The sequence below is a fragment of the Pagrus pagrus genome (assembly GCF_965226575.1).
Source record: "Pagrus pagrus genome assembly, chromosome: 16".
In the NCBI taxonomy this organism is placed as follows: Eukaryota; Metazoa; Chordata; class Actinopteri; order Spariformes; family Sparidae; genus Pagrus; species Pagrus pagrus.
Genome location: NC_140200.1, coordinates 5,786,148 through 5,806,509, shown reverse-complemented (window position 1 = coordinate 5,806,509; position 20,362 = coordinate 5,786,148). Strand labels below are relative to the sequence as shown.

Genomic DNA, 20,362 nt, shown 5'->3' with positions numbered 1-20,362 from the left:
TTAAACGGAGAGCACTCGATGTGCAATGATCTATTATTAGCAACTGAAGGTGCAGTCACCCTTGTTTTCACCTCAAAATAAGCACTTTAGATAATCTGGCTCAAGTGTTTGAAACCTGCTTACTCATCTGAACGCTTGTTTTCCTTGACTTGGTGAGTACAATGTTAACAATACAATGCGTATGTGTACTTTTCTCGTCCCTGTGTTTCAAGGTTTCTACATGTACATCGAGACATCAAGACCACGAAAGGAAGGGGACCAAGCTCGGCTCGTAAGCCCGTTTTTCAACGTAGCTCCTAAAAACCCTTACGGTATCACCAACCCTCCCGCCTACTGCTTCGGCTTCTTCTACCACATGTATGGAAAACACATAGGTAAGTCTCATTCCTCGTGTGGTTTATCGTCCCAAGGTCTGTGTTGTTCTTGGTTTTAATCTGCCATACATCATATCCACAGCCGAAAAGATCATCTGCCTTTATACTCATTGCTGAATTGTTAATGGAAATAGACAAAGAGTATAATAACACTCTTAACTGTTCTGTGCCTTCAGTTGCTTCAGTCTGTAATTAAATTACAGTCAATAAGGAAACACCGCAACAAATGTCATTTCCCAAAGAAAGTCCATCATCAAGCATCTGTGAGACTTCACACTGACTTTGAAACATAAATTATGAGATGAGATTTCTGAGAACCGTCCGACATCTTCTTTCGAAACACAGGAGTCACGCTGAGACTAAAAAACGGAGAACGGCAGAGCTTTCTCTTGTAAGCATCAGAATTTCAGTCATTGCCAGGGAACTTGTGAGCCCCCATGGAGTTCTGTGCTTCCCTGCTAAAATTTTCTAAGTGCAGCTGTCAGATGTTTCAAGCAAAAGAAATCTTGTTTTTTGCAACAAACCCCTTCAAAGGTGTGCGCGCAAATCCCGGGCATTAGCTCTTACATGTCTCTCTGAATGTAGATAACAACCTTGTATGGCCCGTTTGAAGATGGCAGAGCGACTGAAGGAGCACTCTGTGGCTTATGTCTGACTCTCAGGCTCCCCACACCGGGGACCCAATCAGCCGACCAAAAGCACTTCTCCTCTGAGCGAATGCTGTTTGTGTGCTTGTGTTTTTGGGAGTGTTGAGCAAGATTGGATCTCGAGCACAAAAACAGCAGGCTTATACATTGTTGAAGGCCTCTAGTGGCGACTTCTCTAGCTCAGCCTCACCCTGTATCATTAGCCCCTGCACAGGTTCATAAGGTGGATGAGGTTGCATGGCTGGGTGGGGTCGCATGGTCAGCTTGGTATCATCGGGGTTGGATGAGGTTCAGGCGTCATGTTTTCCATTCAAAGCACTATATAAAGCCTTCACAGTAATAGCCAAAAGGTAGTTCTACATTTAATTAAAAAGTCCATAACAAGGTTTGTCAAATTTGTCGGCACGATGTCCCTTTTTCACGGCCACAGATGAGCTGCAAATGGATTATATAGGGATTCTGCCGTAGTTCAAACCTATTTAATCTATTTAATCTTTGGAAAAAGAAAAAAAAAGTCAATGAATATGTTTACATAACTCTCGTTAACATCTGTCTCTGGTGATCTGACTCACTGGGACAACTGGATACAAGGAAGGACATAACTTCATGAATTTACAAGGAAGCCCAAATAATTAAGAACTTGTCGGAGACACAGTTCACAAAGTTGACAACGTTTCTCCTAACTCAACTGAGCATTTCTTTAGGAGTCTGGAGACTTTGTCCACAGGCAAAAAGGAAGAAATTAGTTACTGCATCTGTAAAATTTGCCATCAAAATTATTTCTCTCTCATAAATTGATTGTAAATGATGAAATCAGTAGAAATAGTGCATTTAAGCAGCTGCAACAGTAACTGTTGGCAGGTAAGGCACACACTTCCGACGTCGAAGCAGACAGGCTGGTTCAGTGACGCCGTGACAAACGGACTTTTCAAAAAGAAAGAAACAGCTTGATGTATTGCATTTCACGCTGAATTTACACAAAGGCACAAATGATCGAGAGTTTGTTTTGCTTTGCTCGTTTCTTAAAATTCTTGAAATTGCGCGATTTCTTAAAGTCTCCCTTCTAAAGGATACTGCAGTTAATCCGTTGAAACAGGCGGTGTGTTCACCAACATTTGCTGCTTACTGTGGCGGGTAAGAGAGCCAAAACACGTAATTTGCATTACAGTCAACCAAATGGAGATCACTCGGCGTGTAATCCATTCTGCCTATTGTTGTGGCTTCTTCTTGTTGTTTGGCAGATGACGTCAGTTGGCGTCCTGTCACCATAACAACCATCACGTCCTGCACTAATGCATCCTTGTCGGGGGACGTGTCGGTGTTTACACGACAAAATAGATGTGGTCAAATGCGTCCGGGACCACCTCCACAAGTGGTTTGAGTGACCGGATAACAATGCATCTTGGTGGTTGTTTACACTTGTTTAAAGAGCTGCCCACTGGTGTTCAGATCATATGAGACACATGAAAAATCTTCCACAACAACATTTCATCAAACCCAAAGGTTTAGGAACTCTGTAACTGCGATCTCCAGATATTAATGGGCCCAATTTAAGCCACTTGAATGCCGCTCCCTTACTGGCTTCCACGGTCATGCATGATTGTTCCTGCGTTGCTGTCGTCATCTGTCCAGCACCAATGTGTGTCGGTGAATCATATTTTGAGTCAAAACGATGAAATCAAAAGATGACCGTGAAGTACTACTGTGGGATTATGGGGGTTGTTGGCTCCATTGATAAATAACCACCATTACTGTACTAATGATAATCTATCTGACATGACTCAGGTAGAAATGACAAGTTAATGTTTAAAACACACTGTTACCTTGAACAAACTTGTCATTTTAATGCAGAAATGTTACATATTGTACGTTTAAGGCCCAGACCACCAGATGTCTCCCATTTTTATCCACCATGGGCACGTCTCTTAGCAAACTGAAGGTGTCTTGCCGTCTGGACCGGCACCTTTGACATTTGCACCTTAAAAAAGCTCAGTGACTCTACAGTTTTGGCAACACTAATCTGGCATCAATGATCAAGAGTCTGGGCTCCAAGTCTGTGAAATCACACTGGGAGCCCATTCTCAGTGGTCCGTTCACGTGGAAAGCAAAGTGTGGACATAGATTATAAGCACAGCGGCCTTGTAGCACAGTTTGTGTCACATTTGAGGCTGACACGCACGGTGATGAGGATGCACTGCATTGCCTTCTCCCAGTCAGTCTTTTTGCATCTTACAGATAAGACCTGCCAAAGTGTGAAATGTTCAAATGCTTCACAAAAGGAGCTTTAAAGCCTCAATAACATTAAATATTTATGACTAACTGAGCAGCAATCAAAGTTAAAGCTTTATTTACCAAGAGTTTGTCTGCTTCATCAAGACTGTGTTTTGTGTTTGATCTGATTTGATTGACAGTGACCAAACAACCTTCCAGCTTTCATTAGGTTCTGATTTAAATATTGCTAAATCCTGATTTGTGCATGAAAGTACATGTCATCACCTTTTTCAACCGCGGCCCGCCTACTTCAAACCGGCGATAGAAGCAAAGAAAGAAACGAAAAAAAATACAGAAATCTCTCATGTAACATAACCGACCCTGTTCAAACTTTGGCATCTTGTTTTTGTTCGTGTGGGACCTCGTCGCTCTTAATAAAAAGCCGATAGAGAAAATGTGTTTTCAAGGCCTGAAGAAAAGAACACAGTGACACCTGACAAAAAGAGAGTTCACCACGAAAATATCCAGATAACTAAAAATATGGCTTCAATAAAAATATATTTTAGTCAACAAGAAACAAATAAAAGAATACAAAAATAACAGAATAACAAAACAAAGTGACGATAGAAGCAGTAAGCAGATAGAGCAGCGATAGTGAGTAAACGGGAGGGACGGGGATTGTCGGGTTTGTGCTCATTTGACTTGCACTCGACGTTCAGTAAACTGTGAAATCACGACAGGCTGGCGACTGCACTCGTCTCTCTTTTGATTAGATGTTTACAGCGAGCATTTGGCAGCATTTACCTCGGTATTCTAGTGAGACATCGGTGGCATCAGCACCATCTCCACCCTCCACCTGCTCGGCTCGGCGCTGCTGCTGGACCTGCTGCTCCAACTGCAACCTCACTCAGCTTTCTCTCTTCTTCTTTTTCTTTTTTAGCCCGCTGGCTTTTATTTTTTTAATCCGCTATGTTTTCTTATTCCATCCCAACTTTTGTATTTGCCTTTGAAGTTTTTTGAATGACTTGAATCAGCATCGCAATATACGTAATTATCTCAGTTGGAGGTAAACTAGAGAAATAAGTGTTGGATGTTTGTTTTTTTACTTTGTAAATGAGCCTTTTTATTTCGCATCACATCTGTTTTTTTTTTCCAACACATCTGACCACTGACGTCCAGCTGGTGAGCTCTCCTGGTTATTCAGTTTAATCCCCAAAAGTCACTTTGAATATTTGAGCGGATTATTATGAGCAAACAGAACATTGTTTCTGGAAAATGTGAATATAAATGTACATTTTCACTACAAACAACATTATATCTACCTTCACTGTGTGTTGGAAGTGGCAGACAAGAAAAAAAGCAAATATCTCTAATAATAATACCATTTTTACCATTTTTTTAACATGTATATGCAGATTTTTTTAAATGCAGGCAAACCTGCTAAAAATAAAATCCCACACACTGAAACTTTTCTCATAATTTTTATATTTATAGCTGACCCTTTACATTTAACATTGACTTGACAACACAGAGTCTGGCAATTATCCAGGCTACTTTTTAGCTGCCCTGAGTGGAAAGGCCAAGCAGGAAGTATCCAGGTGGGGGGGCCGGAGCAAACATCTGGAGAGGTGGAGGCGAGGGAGGTGGAGAGAATATAAGGATAGAGGTGTCGGGGGGCGACTCAGCGGGGAGATGAGAGCTCCTCCGGCTCCCTGCCGAGGTTGAGTAGGCCGTGACATTTCCAATTTGCTCAAATTGATCGCCAGCCAGACCCTCTCTTCCCTGCCCTCCCCGTCTGTGGTGAAGCCCATGCCCAGACTGTGGCGTGTTATGATGAATGGGCTAAATGTCAAGGACTTGAAACCCAGCTCAGATCCTCCATAGCTACGCTCCATTTAGTATTCTGCCTCTGCGGCTGCAAGAGAAATTCGCCCCTGAGCTCAGGAATGTTGGTTTTGGTATTTTCCAACCCCAGAGAGGTGAATGCTTCTGACAAATGGTCCAAATAATGCATGTTTACGTTTATTGTACATGTTCCCTTATGGCAGAGGACTTTGTTGTTTTGTTTATTTGAAGGCTTTTTCGTTGTTTGGAGCAGTGAGTCATAAAGCCAGGAGACGCGGCACAGCTCCGTCTTGAAAATCCTACGAGTTTGATGCTTTTTGGGACTGTGCTGCTGAGGTGAGTCACAGTCGCGGCACGGCAGCGCTGTAGGCCAGAATCAGTCGATAAGGAGTTTCGCCTACACTCTGATGCCAATAGTGGCACAGGCTCAAAGAAACTCCTCCGTAGTTAGCTAGCGGGGGGATACCTGAGACAAGGTCACAGTTAATTACTGAAGCGCACATCAAAGTTTGCCTTTGGAGTCCGTGTCGCATTTGTTTATAGGATTAAGTCTCCAGCAAACCACTCCAAGCAAGTCTGTTTTAAGCCTGACCTTCTGAGAAGCAGGGGAGTCATCCTTTCATTAGCAAGGAGGGTGGTACTGCACCTCACTACCCCCTCTCTCTTGTCCTCACTACATAATTGAAACATTTCCAGGAGCTATTTCTCACTTTTCACCACTCGCATCCTTCTCTTCTCAGATCTTTTTAAATTTCACAAGTGTCTGCCACAGGTATTTCTTTCAAAAAAAAAAGAAAAGGTACTCCAAAGAATATACAGCATACGCCTTTGCTCAAGATGTGATGACACTGACATAACCACCTACATCGCGATGAGTTCAAAGAAAACGTAAGCCAGCCAGCTCAGCAAGAATCCTCCTACATCCTAAACACTTCAATGGGAGATGAAACCGCGGGTCATGTTCTGTACAAGAGCTCATCTCTCACTGGAGATTGTGCTGTCGTCGGGGAAAGCGCATACGCTGCTGATGAGAGAATATAGACAGGGACGTACAGTACAGCTTCCTCTCATTTCCTCACAGTTTGTTCAGAAGGGGACTTAAAGGTAATGAGGCACCTGGCTGAGGCAAAGAGGCTCCTAAAGGCGGAGGTTGCAGCCGTAGTCGCTGCTGCTGTTGTTGTTTCTCCTGTTTGTGTCAACGCAAAGGCGCCCCTCTCCATACGTGTGAAATTCAGTTGACTTCAGAGCGGTGGTCCTGCTGTGCTCTCGCTATGGTGTCAATGCTAACCTGATTTGGGCCTTTGGATGCCGCTCCCGCTGCCGGACCGCTGCTGACGGATACATACTGCTCTCTCTCCTGCGTGGCGAAGGAAAAACTAACACAATCGGGTGTGTTTGGAGAGGAGGGTAAAGTGGTTGCACTCGGTGTCATCATCTGACAGTTTTATATCAAAGCCAGGGGCCAGACAAGAGGTCCCACTGAGGGGAGTCTCCAATTCAGACCTGGGAGATGGTCTATTCTATCTCAATAACAGCCTGTATTTCTATGTTATTGTGAGGGTTATATATGAATTCAGCTGAAATGGATCTGTGATATTGCATTTCCACGTGGAGCATCAGTTTCAGCGGTGACGTCTTCTCCTGTGCAGAAAGTCCAGTAGTAGAAGGAAGCAGAAATAGTTTGAAACTGATGATGAATAAGGAGCAACTCTTCTCCACAGGGGGAAAGTATTTACACCTTCCGAAAATTCTCATCACACATTGCCCATTAGAGATAATTAATTTGGATTAATAGGAAGCTAGAGAATAATTTATCATCACTTGCACAACCCCAGTTTAATAAATGTATCAGTTCACATGACCTGAGTTTAACCTTTGCTACGGCTCGGCTCTGCTTCGAATGCAGAGGAATACATAAATTTGAAATGTGAGGAGACGGAGATGAATATTAAGCTCATGAGTCAAGATCTAGTTTCATTGTTGTCCCCCCCACTACGGGTGCATGTGTATTGTGTGTACAACACTTAAGATTAGGGTATGCATATTAACCGTTAACTAGTTTCTTATTAGCATGCATAGAAGTAGCAAATTGGCTCTTTATTAGTAATTATAAAGCGCTTATTAATTCTACAACTACCAGGCTGTAAAGTTGGAGTAGGAAGTTTTCCCTCAATGACCTCGTACTTGCTCGATGATAGGAACTAAGGAAGTTGTCGTACATGCATTACAATCTTTGAGTACTTTGCTCAGTAAAAACTTTATATGGTGCCCCACGAGTATAGTCTTTCTCCCTTAATAACACTTACTAAATACATCCTATTCTTATGTGACAAAATGCAAAACTACAACTGTTAATAGTGTCCACATTACTCTAGATTAAACTGGAACTTCACAGCTTCTTGTCACTACAATGTTGATAGTTTATCCAGCTGAACAATGGTAAACCACTCTTGCGACTACAGATTGTACTTTCGCATTATTGTATGCCCGCACCCACAGACACAAAGAGTTTATACTGATCAAGAGAGAGAACCGCCCCTCGCTCTCCTCCCTCCAAGGGCATCACAACAAATCAGACCACTCAACTTGAGTAAACTAGGCGATGCTGATCACCTATAAACAGAGACTCTGTTACTACACTGCCTTCGTCTCGCCTGAAAGTTTGTGAACTGGAAGCTGAAAAGGCTGAAGAAATTGAGTTTGCACAGATAGTATTTGTTTTGTTTTTGTGTTTGTTAGTACTTTCAGTCATATAGGTGGAAAGGTAGGCACAGTATAGCACCTTGATGTGGGATGACTGTGATTTCTTTATTCTTTGTTGCTTGCTTGCTTTTTTGGAAAATAAACCATGAAAACCGAAGGAACTTTGAACGGACGATAACTTCTTTTGTCTGTGTACATTACAAAGTCAGCAGTGTCCCCTTTGATTTAAATTTTGGTGTTTGATTTTTCAACATATGGCCGCTTCACACGATATTGTTTGTTACCAGCTGCCTAAACTAAGCACCACCCAACTTGCAACTTGTCACCCATTAGCAGGAGTGTCTATTGGTCCGGTGCGGCCCAGTGCGTTCTGGTCGATGTAGGTTTTCTACCTTTTGAGGGAGAGATACTACCACAGCCCTTTTTGAAATACTTCTTGAAGTCTTTCTAACTCAGAATATGTTCCATATTCTGATGTCCGGCTCATAACTAATTCACCAGTAGGACCTGTGAGGGTTAATACATTTTAAACCACTGGTGAATTAGTTTAATGTGAAATCTGCGTGCCCTTATATGATGTAGGATCTTTAATGAATATAGAATAAGACCTCTGATTTTCTTCTTTTTTGAGGATTTGTTAATTTTTTCCCAGTAATGGCATGCATCTATATTTTAGCATAAGAGTCTGTCTTGGTGTCGCTCCAAGGTTTTTTTGGGACCACACTTTTGTCACAATCTCTTCTATAATCTGCTAAAGCCACTGAGTTCTTCCCTAAGGCAATGTTCCTGATTAAAATGATTAGGTTCGACACTCAAGACGTATGAACCGAGAGATTTTTGTATTTCCGATTCAAGCTGGTTTTTTCCTTTTGGAATATGAAAATGTCATTTTTCCGTTCTAAATTATTCTGTCATCACTCATAAACTGGATGGATTGATGAGATCAGGGGCTCTCAACCTTTTCTCTTTATTTGCTCCAGAGTCTGTTTTTCTATTCTCTCATCCTGATGCGTCTCTTTTTATTCTCTGAAAACAAATAAACCTTGATATGAGTCAGATAACGAGCGAGAGAGAGAGAAAGGAGAGCGCACAGGTGACGGCGTGGGCGTGCACAGACGAAAAACAAAACAAAAGTAAACAGAAACTTTTTTTCGGTTTGTATTTCTTTGGGGTTACTTATCAAATAAATCAAATTCACACAGATCTCGCTGCCGCGCTTCTCACACAGATTACATGCACTGCTGAATGTTTAGAGGTGGGGCTGACAAACTGGTTAGTTTGAGTACTAATGACCTACTTTAAGTGAAATATGAGTATATTGTTGTTGAGGACATAAAGTAGCCTACAATGTAGTGCCATGTACAATTACCTAATTGTTATTCAGCTTTTTTTACCTATTTACGTTGTTTTTAGTAGCATACAATCCGCGCTCGGCTATGGCTTCACTGCCTGGAGCTTGTAAACCACTGACAGTACAAATTTTTATACATTTATTTTAATCATGTTTGTGTGTTCGTCTGTGCGCTGACCTCTATGTGTCTCTCTCCCTCTTGCAGGAACGCTAAACGCCTTCCTTAAGCAGAAGGGCCAAGCAACCTCGGAGGGCCCCGTGTGGTCGCTAAGCGGTAACCAAGGTGAACGCTGGAAGCAGGCCAAAGTAAGCATCCACCCGACAGCATCCTTCCAGGTGAGAGCAAAAAACTTAATCAATCCAATACGCAGCGGCGTTCCCCTTGTTGCCCTCTATTTTCTCTCTCTGACTGTGTTTGTATGGTGAAGTATTAGTTTCCTTGGGGGCTGCATATTGATGTAGCACTCCACAAGCCTCGATATTAAGCAGAGGAGTGGACGGGATCCATAGACAGTGTTTGCTGTTGAGAAAGCAATATCACTCACGCGTTGCCATCAGGAGGCCTAATCTGTGTGAGTGGCGAATATAGAGCTGCAATATTCTCCATCATTTTTATGGCTGCAGTTGTGGAAAGTAATTATAGCTTCAGCTGCACTTCTGTTGTTTTTTTGTGTGTGTGTGTGTGTGTGTTCCCACTCTAACCACAAGCATTCACAAATCTTTAAATTTGTGACATTAAAAACTGAAACAAACACCTGCCACCTGCTGATATTTTTCATGAGGACCAATTTAGCAAAATTACGCTGTGTGCTTACTTTGAGATTTTATCTCACAAAGCTGCTAATTTTCTTGTTTTTCAGCTCTATCAAGGCTGAATATTTAAAAGACACGCTTGCTTTTTCCTCTCTGCAGGTGGTACTCGAAGGTATCAGGGGACCAGGCATCGAGGGAGACATCGCCATCGATGATGTCACGCTGGAGGAAGGAGAGTGTCGAGACCCACCGCCCAGTGAGTAGCACCGCGTGCCCCTCTCGTGTCCCTCTTATCTGAGCTCCGGGCTCTCGCTACACCTCTCCCCGACAACGTTGAGATTTAAGAGAGGGGATCTAATCTTAGACAGTTGCCAGCATTCAACTACCATCTCGTGGGGGGAAAAACCCAGTTGCCGTAGCAACAGTGTTGTAATCACATGAATGATAGCTATGCTGGCTGAGTGGAGCACTATAATTGCGCTGCAGGAACAAACAGAAGGTAAAAACATAAAACAGGACACAGAAAATGGTCTGCAATTGACGAGGTGACATTGGCAGGCAGACGAATGCTGTTTATTTGATTATTTCTGCTGTTTGTGGTTGGAGGGACATTATTTCCACAAGCTTCTTATACTTAGACATCCCTTTAAAACGTGCCATAGATGAATCAAGGTAATCTATTTTCATCTTCATGTCATTCTAGAAAATTAAAGCATCTAAAAGGAGAGTCAAAATCAGAGATCTTTGTCCGCAAGATGTGTCATCGCTGCAAGATTATTAATCATTTGGATCCATTATGATTCAAAGCAACTACACTAATTCCTTTTAGTGTCACAGGAGTCCATGCTGAGGACAGAGCGATGTCAAGAATAATCAATTCAATCCCGCATGAAGAGTCCTGCATGACTTTGTGATGCAGGAGGAAAAAGTAATAATCGAATCAACCGCTCTCTCTTTTTTTTGTGTAGCACATTTCATACACAGGTTAACTCGAAAACATGAAACAAATGAGACAAAAAAACACATTTGAAAATCCTCCAAATAAATAAAATAATCCTTCAACCACACATACAACGCACAGACACACATAAAATAGTGTTTTTTTGTAACTCCTGTCCTGCTCCTACTCACACATGGATTACACAGACCCACACTAAGCCTGAGAGAAAAGCAACGATTTTACGACTGCCTTTAAAAGAAGAGGCAGTTGCAGCAGATCTCAGGTCATCGGGCAGTTTGTTCCAGAGAACAGCACCATGGTGACCACACGCACCTTCACCCGATTCAGTTTTAGCTCGAGGTACATTCAGGAGACGCACGCATGATGATCTGAGAGATGTATTTTGGAGCCGTAACATTTCGGGTCTTGTAAATAAACAGCGATACCTTGAAATGAATAAGCCTTTTTCACGGCAGCCATTTTGGCACAAAATAGTAGGTAAACACAGGTGTTACTAATCACATTAATTAAGGCTCTGTACCTAAATAGAGCGGAACCTTCATCAATGTCATTAGTAACAGCTGTGTTTACAAATGATTTTATGGCAACATGACTGAAATAAAGGTCTTGTCTACTGTACAGGAAACTAGTGAAGTGTTTTGCGTCTTGCAGAATGAGTTGGAGCCGACTGTCTTTCTAGGAAGTCCTTTAAAAGAGTGTTACAGTAATCTAATGCAATGCCACGCCTCTCAGTGATGGGGGGTGTCACGATTTAGATTTTAGATTGAAAATGGGTCAGAATTGGCTTTGAAATCATAAGCAGGATCTGCTATTCCCCATCCACCCCCCCCACACCCACCTTACAGCAGCCTTACGGCAACCCTGAGAGGACACACTACCTAAAATGCAGAAACATGTCTTACAACACCAGACAGGCACAGTACCCTTCTGCCATCTAGTGATTCTTGGCTTTTTTTGTGTGTGAACATTATGTTCCATTATGTCTGACTTATTACATTCAAAATGAATGATGTGCTACTTAATTCTCTAAGTGTGCTACAGTAAAACAGAAATATGGTGGTTGTATCACACTTGATACCGTGTAGCCTTGCTTTATAAAGAATAGATTGAAGATGAATATTACAGTTGTCAACGCGTAAAACCAATAAAAAATGCTGAAAATGAAAATTAAATTGAATAATGGCGTTAAAATCAAAAGACAAATCCAGTAGAAGGTTTGGAGAATCATGACACCCCTGCCTCTGTACAGTATGACACTGGAGCCAGGAAGTATTTAGCCTAGCTTAGATTTAAGACTAAAAACAGTTGGAAACAGTCAGCCTGGATCAGTCCAAAGGTAACAAAACCTGCCTGCCAACACCTCTAAAGCTCACTAATTAAGCCTTTATATATTGTTTGTATAACTGGTACATAAAGTGTAAGAAAACACAAATCATTTAAAGGGAGTTTGTGAACAACTATGTCTTGGTATGGAGCGGTGACTTTCTGGAGCATAAGGTTGACAGGCAACCAGTCGAGACTCCAGGGAGTTACTGTGCAGAAATAATCCAGCACAAAACCAGAGTGTAAAATCACAGTTGACATCTTCACACTACACTTCTTGTATCTTTTGGACAAAGCCAGGCTAGCTGTTGCCCCTGTTTAAAGTTTTAATGCTAAGCTCATTACAGCCTGTTCTCTTTCTGTGTACCTGTATGTTGTGTTTCTTTCATTGGAGAATATAAAACCAGCAGCTGCTTACATTTTCTGTCTCTTACACTTCTTCCGATGTAGATCTCAGCGCCACGGCTCCGTCCACATCCTCCCATATATGGCTGCTATGCATCACCATGGTGATGACCCTCCTGGAAGGTCAGAGGTGACCCTTCTCCCTGTCATCTCAGAGGCGAATATTCAGACCCACCGTCTGTGAACTATACCCTCGGCATCCAGTCACCAAAGATTCATGCATCCTGAAAGCAGCAGGGGACCCCTGACGGACCACGGAGGGACCGAAATCCACGAGAGAGAGAGAAAAATAGTGATTAAAAACGTTACACAAAAAGTAATAAAGAAGATGCGCTAATTTTTTAAAGAGACCTCTTTTACAGAAAACATCCCTCGGTGCAGGACTCGGGACATCTTTACGAGCACAAAGGCAGGTGGGCGATGAAAAAGCCTGGACTTTGGCGAAAGAGTTCACAAGCGTCGAGGGAGGACAGTTTGTAAAGCACAAGAACAATTTTATGAAGTTATGAAAATATCTTTGGAAGGCGGCGGACTATAGACACTGCTGACTTTTTGAAGAGGAAATAACATTTCCCCGCTTACAAATACATGGAATCAGACCTTTCTCTGTGTATCTTTATCTTCATCTTCTTGCACCAGATGCCAATCACCGACACTTGTTTTTCACTCTAGCCCAGCCTCACGTCACACCCTGGCATTTCTTTATCTGCTTGGTGCTGTACTGTAGAATAACATGGACTCTGGCAACATTTAGTTCTGTCTGCTTACTCCCCTGTAGCTGCCTATGTATCTTTTTAACACTGTGCTCACGAGTCCAAGTGGCCAACCGATGGTATGGTGGCAGAACAAAAAAAAAGAAAAAAAATTTGCAGAAGAAACGGCGAAGGTGTAGACAGCTTGGACCGGAGGGGAGAGGAGAAGTTGGAGCCTAGGAGCTGAAATGAGAAGGGGGAGGTGGAAATGGAGCAGAGAGGAGGCACGTTTAGGGGAGGAAGAGTGGAGGGAGAGGAAGAAACAGGTAGTGAGGGCCCGACTCGAAGATTCAGTCAGCGGTCCTGCCTGTGGAACAGAAGCCACTTTACTTTCTGCCATGAAACAAAGTGCCTTCAGATTACAAACCGAATCGTGAGCCTGGGTGTTAATCAACATCGGACACATCTCCGTTCATGTTTCCTCTGATGGGCTATTTTCTACATGTTTCTTTTGCCCCACAAGTGCTGATGGGAGGGCATGCGTGTTCAGAGGGAGAATGGGAGTTGTGCTACACCCGGATTTAACTCCTGATGGGACCGTTGTCTGTGTGTGTGTTTGTCTGTGTGTGTGTGTGTGTGTGTGTGTGTGTGTGTGTGTGTGTGTGTGTGTGTGTGTGTGTGTGTGTGTGTGTGTGTGCGTGCGTGCGACTGTGTGTGTGTGTGTTTGTGTGTGTGCATGCGCCTAAGCCTATGCCTATGCCCACGTGCGTAGTTCAATGTGAGGGCAGCGCCGGCAGACCAGGTTTGGAAACAGTTTGGATCAAAAACAGCGGAAAAAAAGTGAGGCTCTGGATCTTTTTTGATGAAAGACAGTTTAAGATCATACGGGAGGATAAAGACACTTCGCCGAATGAATATACCCCACTCTCTCTTCCCACAATTCTCCTTCCCTGCGGGCGAGCATTTTTTAACAAAAGAAAAAGAACAACTGCTGAATAAAACATTGCGTTGTACAGGGAGGAGAGTAGGAACTTCGGGACTGCAGGCTCTTCATTAGGGTGATCCGCCTCGGCCCCATCCTCCACCATTTATATGGAACAATACGAGAATAAAAGATAATAATGACCATAATAATAGTCATGATATTTTATTACTCTAGCGAGAATGTTTCTCTGCTTTTACACAAACTGTGAAGATTGACTGTGGAAGATCTACCTGAGACCATAACCTTAACCAGCGGGGTTTTTAAAAAATGTATTGTAAAAAAGAGAAAATAAGAAAATGAAAAATTCCGTTCATTGTTGGTTATGACAAAATGTTTTGAGGACTTGTGTCTTGTTTCTTATTTTTTCCGTTGAAGATGACTTAACTTCCTTTCTCTTCTTGTTGTCTCCCTTTGCATTGCTTAAGTATCAAAGCTGATGGAAGCATAAGAAGTAAACCAATTTGGTAACTGTATAACTTGTAAATGTTAAAGAAGCTCTATTCAAAGGTTTATGATAAATGTTTTATGTTGGAGTACAGGAAGCACAACATACAGTTTAAAGGTCTCAACATATAGAATCCATTTTATATTTCTCTGCACATATGTGACCTACTCCCACTGGCTTTTTTCAAAACACTCAAGTCCATGTTTAACAGCAAGCTGATCATTTTTTACCCGTGACATTCATATTTATAGTGCAACCAGAACACTAAAGAACACGAAGAGAAACCCAGTCGGGAGTATTCATGACGTCTCGGACGAATGCAGTCTGGGGTTTAAAAAGGGGAGTTCAGTTTGGTGTTGTGGTTGTTCAGCATATGTAGCCTCTCTTTCAGTGAAAGCCTGGGTTGGTCTGAGTGGGTCATGTACATGTGTGAACATAAAGCTGTGTACAATAAAGTGTGTAAGAAACATGTAAAGAAGATAAATATGCTAAGCAAAACAGAGCAAAATGATGAGCATTTCAGGGCATCCTTACGATATCATTATGGTCTGTATGTTACAGAGACATGATCACAGCTATTATCTGCTTTTCCATTTCTGTTGTTTGTTTTATTTTTTCTTTCATTTCTGTGGTTTTACTTCCATAAGGCCCAGATCACAATGAATGTAAATGGCGTTCTGGGGTGGAGTTATTTTCTTACAGTCTTACTAGATGTAATGTTTTACTAAAACATGTTTGTTTTTTTTTCGTGTGTGCTTTTGATGATGAGAACTTTCAGACTTTCATAGGTTGTTTTGGACACATCAAGAACATGAAGTTCGTCTGACTTTGACACAGACTTTGACACGATTTCCAGAAAAAAAAATATAGAAGCTCAGATAAAATATCCATTAGCTAGAAGCTATATCCTCCTGTGGTATAGCAGGTAAAGAAAAGTGCCAAAGTGCCCCGTGCAGAAGTCACTGTTACTAAATATGGATATGAGTTCCTGAAGATATTTTGGTGATTGTTCCTTTTTACACCCTGATCACCTGGTCGGTTCATGATGGGAGTCCTCGTGTATGAGTAATTACACCTCGAAGTACATGAATGATTAAAAATTACAGCTGGATTAAAATGAAAGAACGCCTGGTGTTGAGGTCAAAAGTTTTAAAGTAATAGTTTGCTGAAAGCTGGTTAGCTTAGCATAAGGACTGAAAACAAGTCTGAAGGTAACAAAATCTGGCTGCTAGCACCTCTCACCTTGGAGGAAGATTTGTATAGCTTCGGGGCAGAGCCAAGCTAGCTGTTTACCATTTTCTTGTTTTTATGCTAAGCTAACTGGCTATGAGCGTATATTTACCACACACTTGTGTATGGTATCAATCTGCTCGTCTGACTCTCGCCAAAAGAGCACAAGAGGATTTTTCTTTCTTTTGTGTCTGTTGGAACTATATCAGTAAAAGCCTGTCAAAAACTATAGCAGACCTGACTTTTCTGGTGTACATTACTAAATTCTGGGTATATTCATACATGTCTGCAAAATATTCAACTGTGTGAAGGAATATATTGTCTAATTTTACCAGAGTTGTGGCTGAAATTGGACATAAAAGTGAATCGGCTTGTTTCCATGGTATTACAGCCCTCACCGTATCCTTGATTTCCATTTCCGTGCAATTCATACACCCTGTGTCAGGCTCTGCCCTTTGTGTGTACGAGGGATGTGAGCCCGGTGAGTAGCTTACACACTCAACTCTGCTCCATTTATAGATAAAAGTCCTCTAAGCTACTTCAAAGTACAATTGGAGGGGATTAACAGTTTTTTGAATATGTAAACAGTGTTGTGTGACAGTTTTCTTTCGCGCACGTCTTTACCGACTTCATTTTGATGATTAGAGGCTCCCGTGGCTGTGGAAGGTGTGAAGTGTTCATAAACTAACGAGGTTTTGAGGTATTTGCGGCTTCTGATTAGTTTGTTTTTCTGGAGCTGAATGTGTCCACGTGTGCCAAGTGGTTTGTTTTCACATCACTGTGCCCGGGCCCAAGACATTTGTTTTGTTCCCCCCCCCCCCAAACAGCACACAAAGTATCAGATGTTTCTCAAAGCAGCCACTTTAGTTTGACACAGGAGTTTTTGCGGCTGTGGTGATGGAGCCATAAATTTTAATAGAAGGTTAGAAAAATAAAATGACAGTGTTTTTTTTCTCCTCTCTTCTTGGTAGACCTTTCTGAGAATCTATTTAGTTTAGTCCTTGAAACAGTGTCATGATAACATAAAAGTTAAAGGTCTCTATTTCTTTTATTTATTATCACGTCTGCAAGAGTTTTGCTGCAGTCTAATGCAACTGTCGGTGACGAATACTTCAGAGAGAGGACTAGTGCAGGAGCCACACTCGTGATCATCTGATTGGCATCAGCTGTTTGGTTCATGACTGTAAATCAGGGGCTTCATCACCAGATGTGTCAGCTGACTAGTAACATCCAATCATAGTCAGCTGACCTTCATTGTCACGGTGAGGTTAAAGTTAATGGTGCAAAAATTAAATAGATTATCAGTTATGACATGTACGTACTGTGTTGCAGAGATATCTACTCAAATAAGCATGCTAACCAGCTAGCCCCGCCCGATCCTGGTCCAATGCTCCCGTGCTAACAGTGTAGACACCAACAGTCCAGCAACAGTGTCCCATCTACTAGCTGCACAGATAACTGAGCTAACTAGCCAACGTCAGCTACAGCTAGCAGCAGTAAGCAGTTACTCTGGTGATATGCCGCCCTCATAAATCATCAATATGTTGTGATGTAAGTTCAAACAAGTCAACACTGACTTTTGGGTTCACATGGACACGAACACCGGCCTCCTGGGGGGAAAGTCTTGTGTTTGACCCGTCCTTCAACTCCAACCTCCACCCGACTGTCTCGCTCTTCATACTACATCACCTAACATTTGTTATGTTGTATTTGGACGCATGGGAGGACAATTTGAGATGGAAGCAACTTCTCACTATTACTCATGGCGTATGCCAATTTTGCTAGCGGTTACAGCTCCCTACTCCACCCAAAAACACCTCAGTATGTGCTATATTTTTGCTGTTGTTAATTCAACAAAGTCTTAACATTAATATTTATGTTTGTTAAGACGAGATTCATTCTCCCAGCAGAGCCTTTTTCAGCAAATCTCACCGTGTAACCATTTGCAATGACTCTTCAGTTCCTTTTGTTGTTGCCGTCATGTCAGAAAGGTGTTCATTTACCTCTGTAGTCATTTTTGAAGCTGTACTTTGTGATGGTTTTTTGTATTATGTTTTTCCCCTCCACGCAGTAAATGTAAATGAGATTGGAAAAGGTTTTAGGGCACCTTTCAATGTGATGCAACCACATAAAAACGCCGGCAGGTAAATTCAGAAAATGCACCACAGAATTCAGTCAACACGGGGGAAAAAAGTAAAGAGCTCAGCCTTGTAGTTTTTGACAAATACTGCACATTATAAACAAGGTGTTTGGGTCAGCTGCATTGCATTGCGTTACATTGTGCTGGTCGCAGTATACACTAGAAATTGCCTTTTTCCTTTGTAAACAAATGACACAAGTCGATCTTTATTGCATAGAAAAGGCAATAACCGTTTGGTGGGTGGGAGGAGGGAGCAGTCTGCGGTACAGAGATTCCTTCAGGAGTGCAGTTTCACCTTCCTTTACTGATAAAATGACACATTCGACTCGCCGCCCTTGTGCAACACAAACGGTGCATGTTGGTCTTAATTGAACTGAAATGGAAATGGTAAGGTGCTGTAGTACCAAGGGAACAAACAAGGACTCGTGTTCAGTTCAGTTTGTCCCGGATTATTTAAAAATCCGTTATTTCTTTTGTGCACCGATGAATGCACAAGTGAATTATGCGGCTGTGCATGATTGTACCCAGTGCTCGCATTAACAGCATTAAAATGGAGGTGCTGTGGCATTACAGGATGTGGTCTGTCAGGGTTTGTAGCGAGCTGAAGATTGAACGTAATTGCTGCAACATGCTGTATGTTGAAACAATTTCCCAGGTTCTTTGCTAAACTTGATTAAACCTATCCATGTGAGTAGGACCATGACCAGTTGCTATGTGTGGGAAAATGTAATTTAAATCAAAGTATCGCCTTAATTCTTAGAAAGTGCACACCTTGTTATGTTGTCAAGAAGAAGAAAGTGAATCGGTTTCTGACTCGAAAGAGTTTCTGAAGGTGTTTTCAAAGTAATCCAGCTGTAATTTTTAGTAACTTAGTTTCTGCTCTAACTTATTATCCTCACCGTGTGTTTAAATACCAGGTGCTTCAAGGGTGTCAAAAAGGAACAGTCCCAACATTTTCTCTCTGAGTGGAAATGTTCTCATTTTCTGTTCAACCTAAGAAGGGCTTTGTCACATTGTGCCATTCATCGCGCTATTTTCGCTCCCCGAATAATTATTGAGTTCCACTAGCATGACATAATTGCAGCTGGTAGCCCCATTATCACTATACACACCCTGCTTTCTTGGTATTGATTCAGCAAAGACAATTGGTGCCAAGAGAGAGAGAGAGAGAGAGTGAGGGGGGTGGGGGTGGTTAGGCACGACCAGCACCAACAGATTTGGCATTCACTGTGAATTTGGCAGTCAGGAAAGTGTTCGCATGAAGCACTCGAACAGGAACAAAATGTCTGCCATACTAAAGCTGAAGCGTTACACCCTGCGCTGAATGTTTTTTCAAGAGTAAAATTGCCATCTCAATGCAGTGAGTTTCTCTCACTTTCACACAGCGGCTAGGCAGCAGTGAGTGACTTCTCGACAGGAGGCTGACTGCAGTCTCACTAAATAACTGGAAGAGGGAGACACATTTCGGAGATCTCATTTTACTCTGTCAGGGAAGAAGCAGTGTGTCGTTATTTGATGGCACGGCTGTTCAGCGTGACAACTTTACCAGTGGGGGAAACTGCCACCTCTTGGTACCCAACAGTCTCTGCTGTTGGAGTGAATTTTGGCTACTCTGCTTTCTCGATGGCGTTTTCCCTCTTCTCTTTCTCTTTTCTTCTGCTCTGATCGTGAAGCGCAGGCCAGGCAGGATCCAACACGAGCACTCGCACAGAGCTCCGCTTTTTTTACCAGTTACTTTACCATCAGTGCAGCCGACTGTGTGCAGGATGACAGCACGAAGACGTCTGCCACGGTGGAAGACTTCACCACACCCTGCTCTTGAAAAGACCCCCGGAAATGATGTAATAAGGTTGTTGAGAAAGCTGTGTTTCAGTGATGTTATTTATCTTGTTCTGTGCCGACACCCTGTAATGATGACCTGTCACTCTTCTCTGTTATGTGCTCTATATTTATATATGATCAGGCTTCTTTTTCACTGTATTTCTTTGGATTTATCACCCATTTTTTGTGCCATACCTGCAACTAATGAAAAAATAAAGAAAAGGAATATTTTATGTGCTGTGTCGAAATACATTTTCCATCGTGTAGTTATGAGACTATAAAACATCTCATATTATATGCCTTGTGCACAAATCCTCCCGTTTTCTGTGGCTCCCCTGTACTTGACACCTTTGTCCCCGTAGCTTTTCAAAGGGAAAGCCAACTTATTTCCACAGTGACCACCTGTCTCCCAGTCAAAGGGCCGGAAACAAAAGCTTTTGTGTTGTGCAAATTGTCCTTTTGACAGAACTCCCCGG

The 20,362-nt window shown here is 42.2% G+C and overlaps 1 protein-coding gene across 11 annotated transcripts in view; it reads left to right on the top strand.

Moving 5' to 3' along the window:
• Nucleotides 1-20,119, top strand: part of LOC311272102 (MAM domain-containing glycosylphosphatidylinositol anchor protein 2) — a 256,023-nt gene extending 235,904 nt beyond the window's left edge. For all 11 annotated transcript variants that reach the window (XM_084378258.1, XM_084378256.1, XM_084378254.1 and 8 more), the window contains 4 exons: nucleotides 213-374; nucleotides 9,337-9,467; nucleotides 10,044-10,140; nucleotides 12,619-20,119. In XM_084378258.1, the coding sequence (XP_084234384.1) occupies nucleotides 213-374; nucleotides 9,337-9,467; nucleotides 10,044-10,140; nucleotides 12,619-12,707 (479 nt within the window). In that variant the 3' untranslated portion in view covers nucleotides 12,708-20,119. The remainder of the gene's footprint in view (nucleotides 1-212; nucleotides 375-9,336; nucleotides 9,468-10,043; nucleotides 10,141-12,618) is intronic.
• Nucleotides 20,120-20,362: the final 243 nt, after the last annotated feature.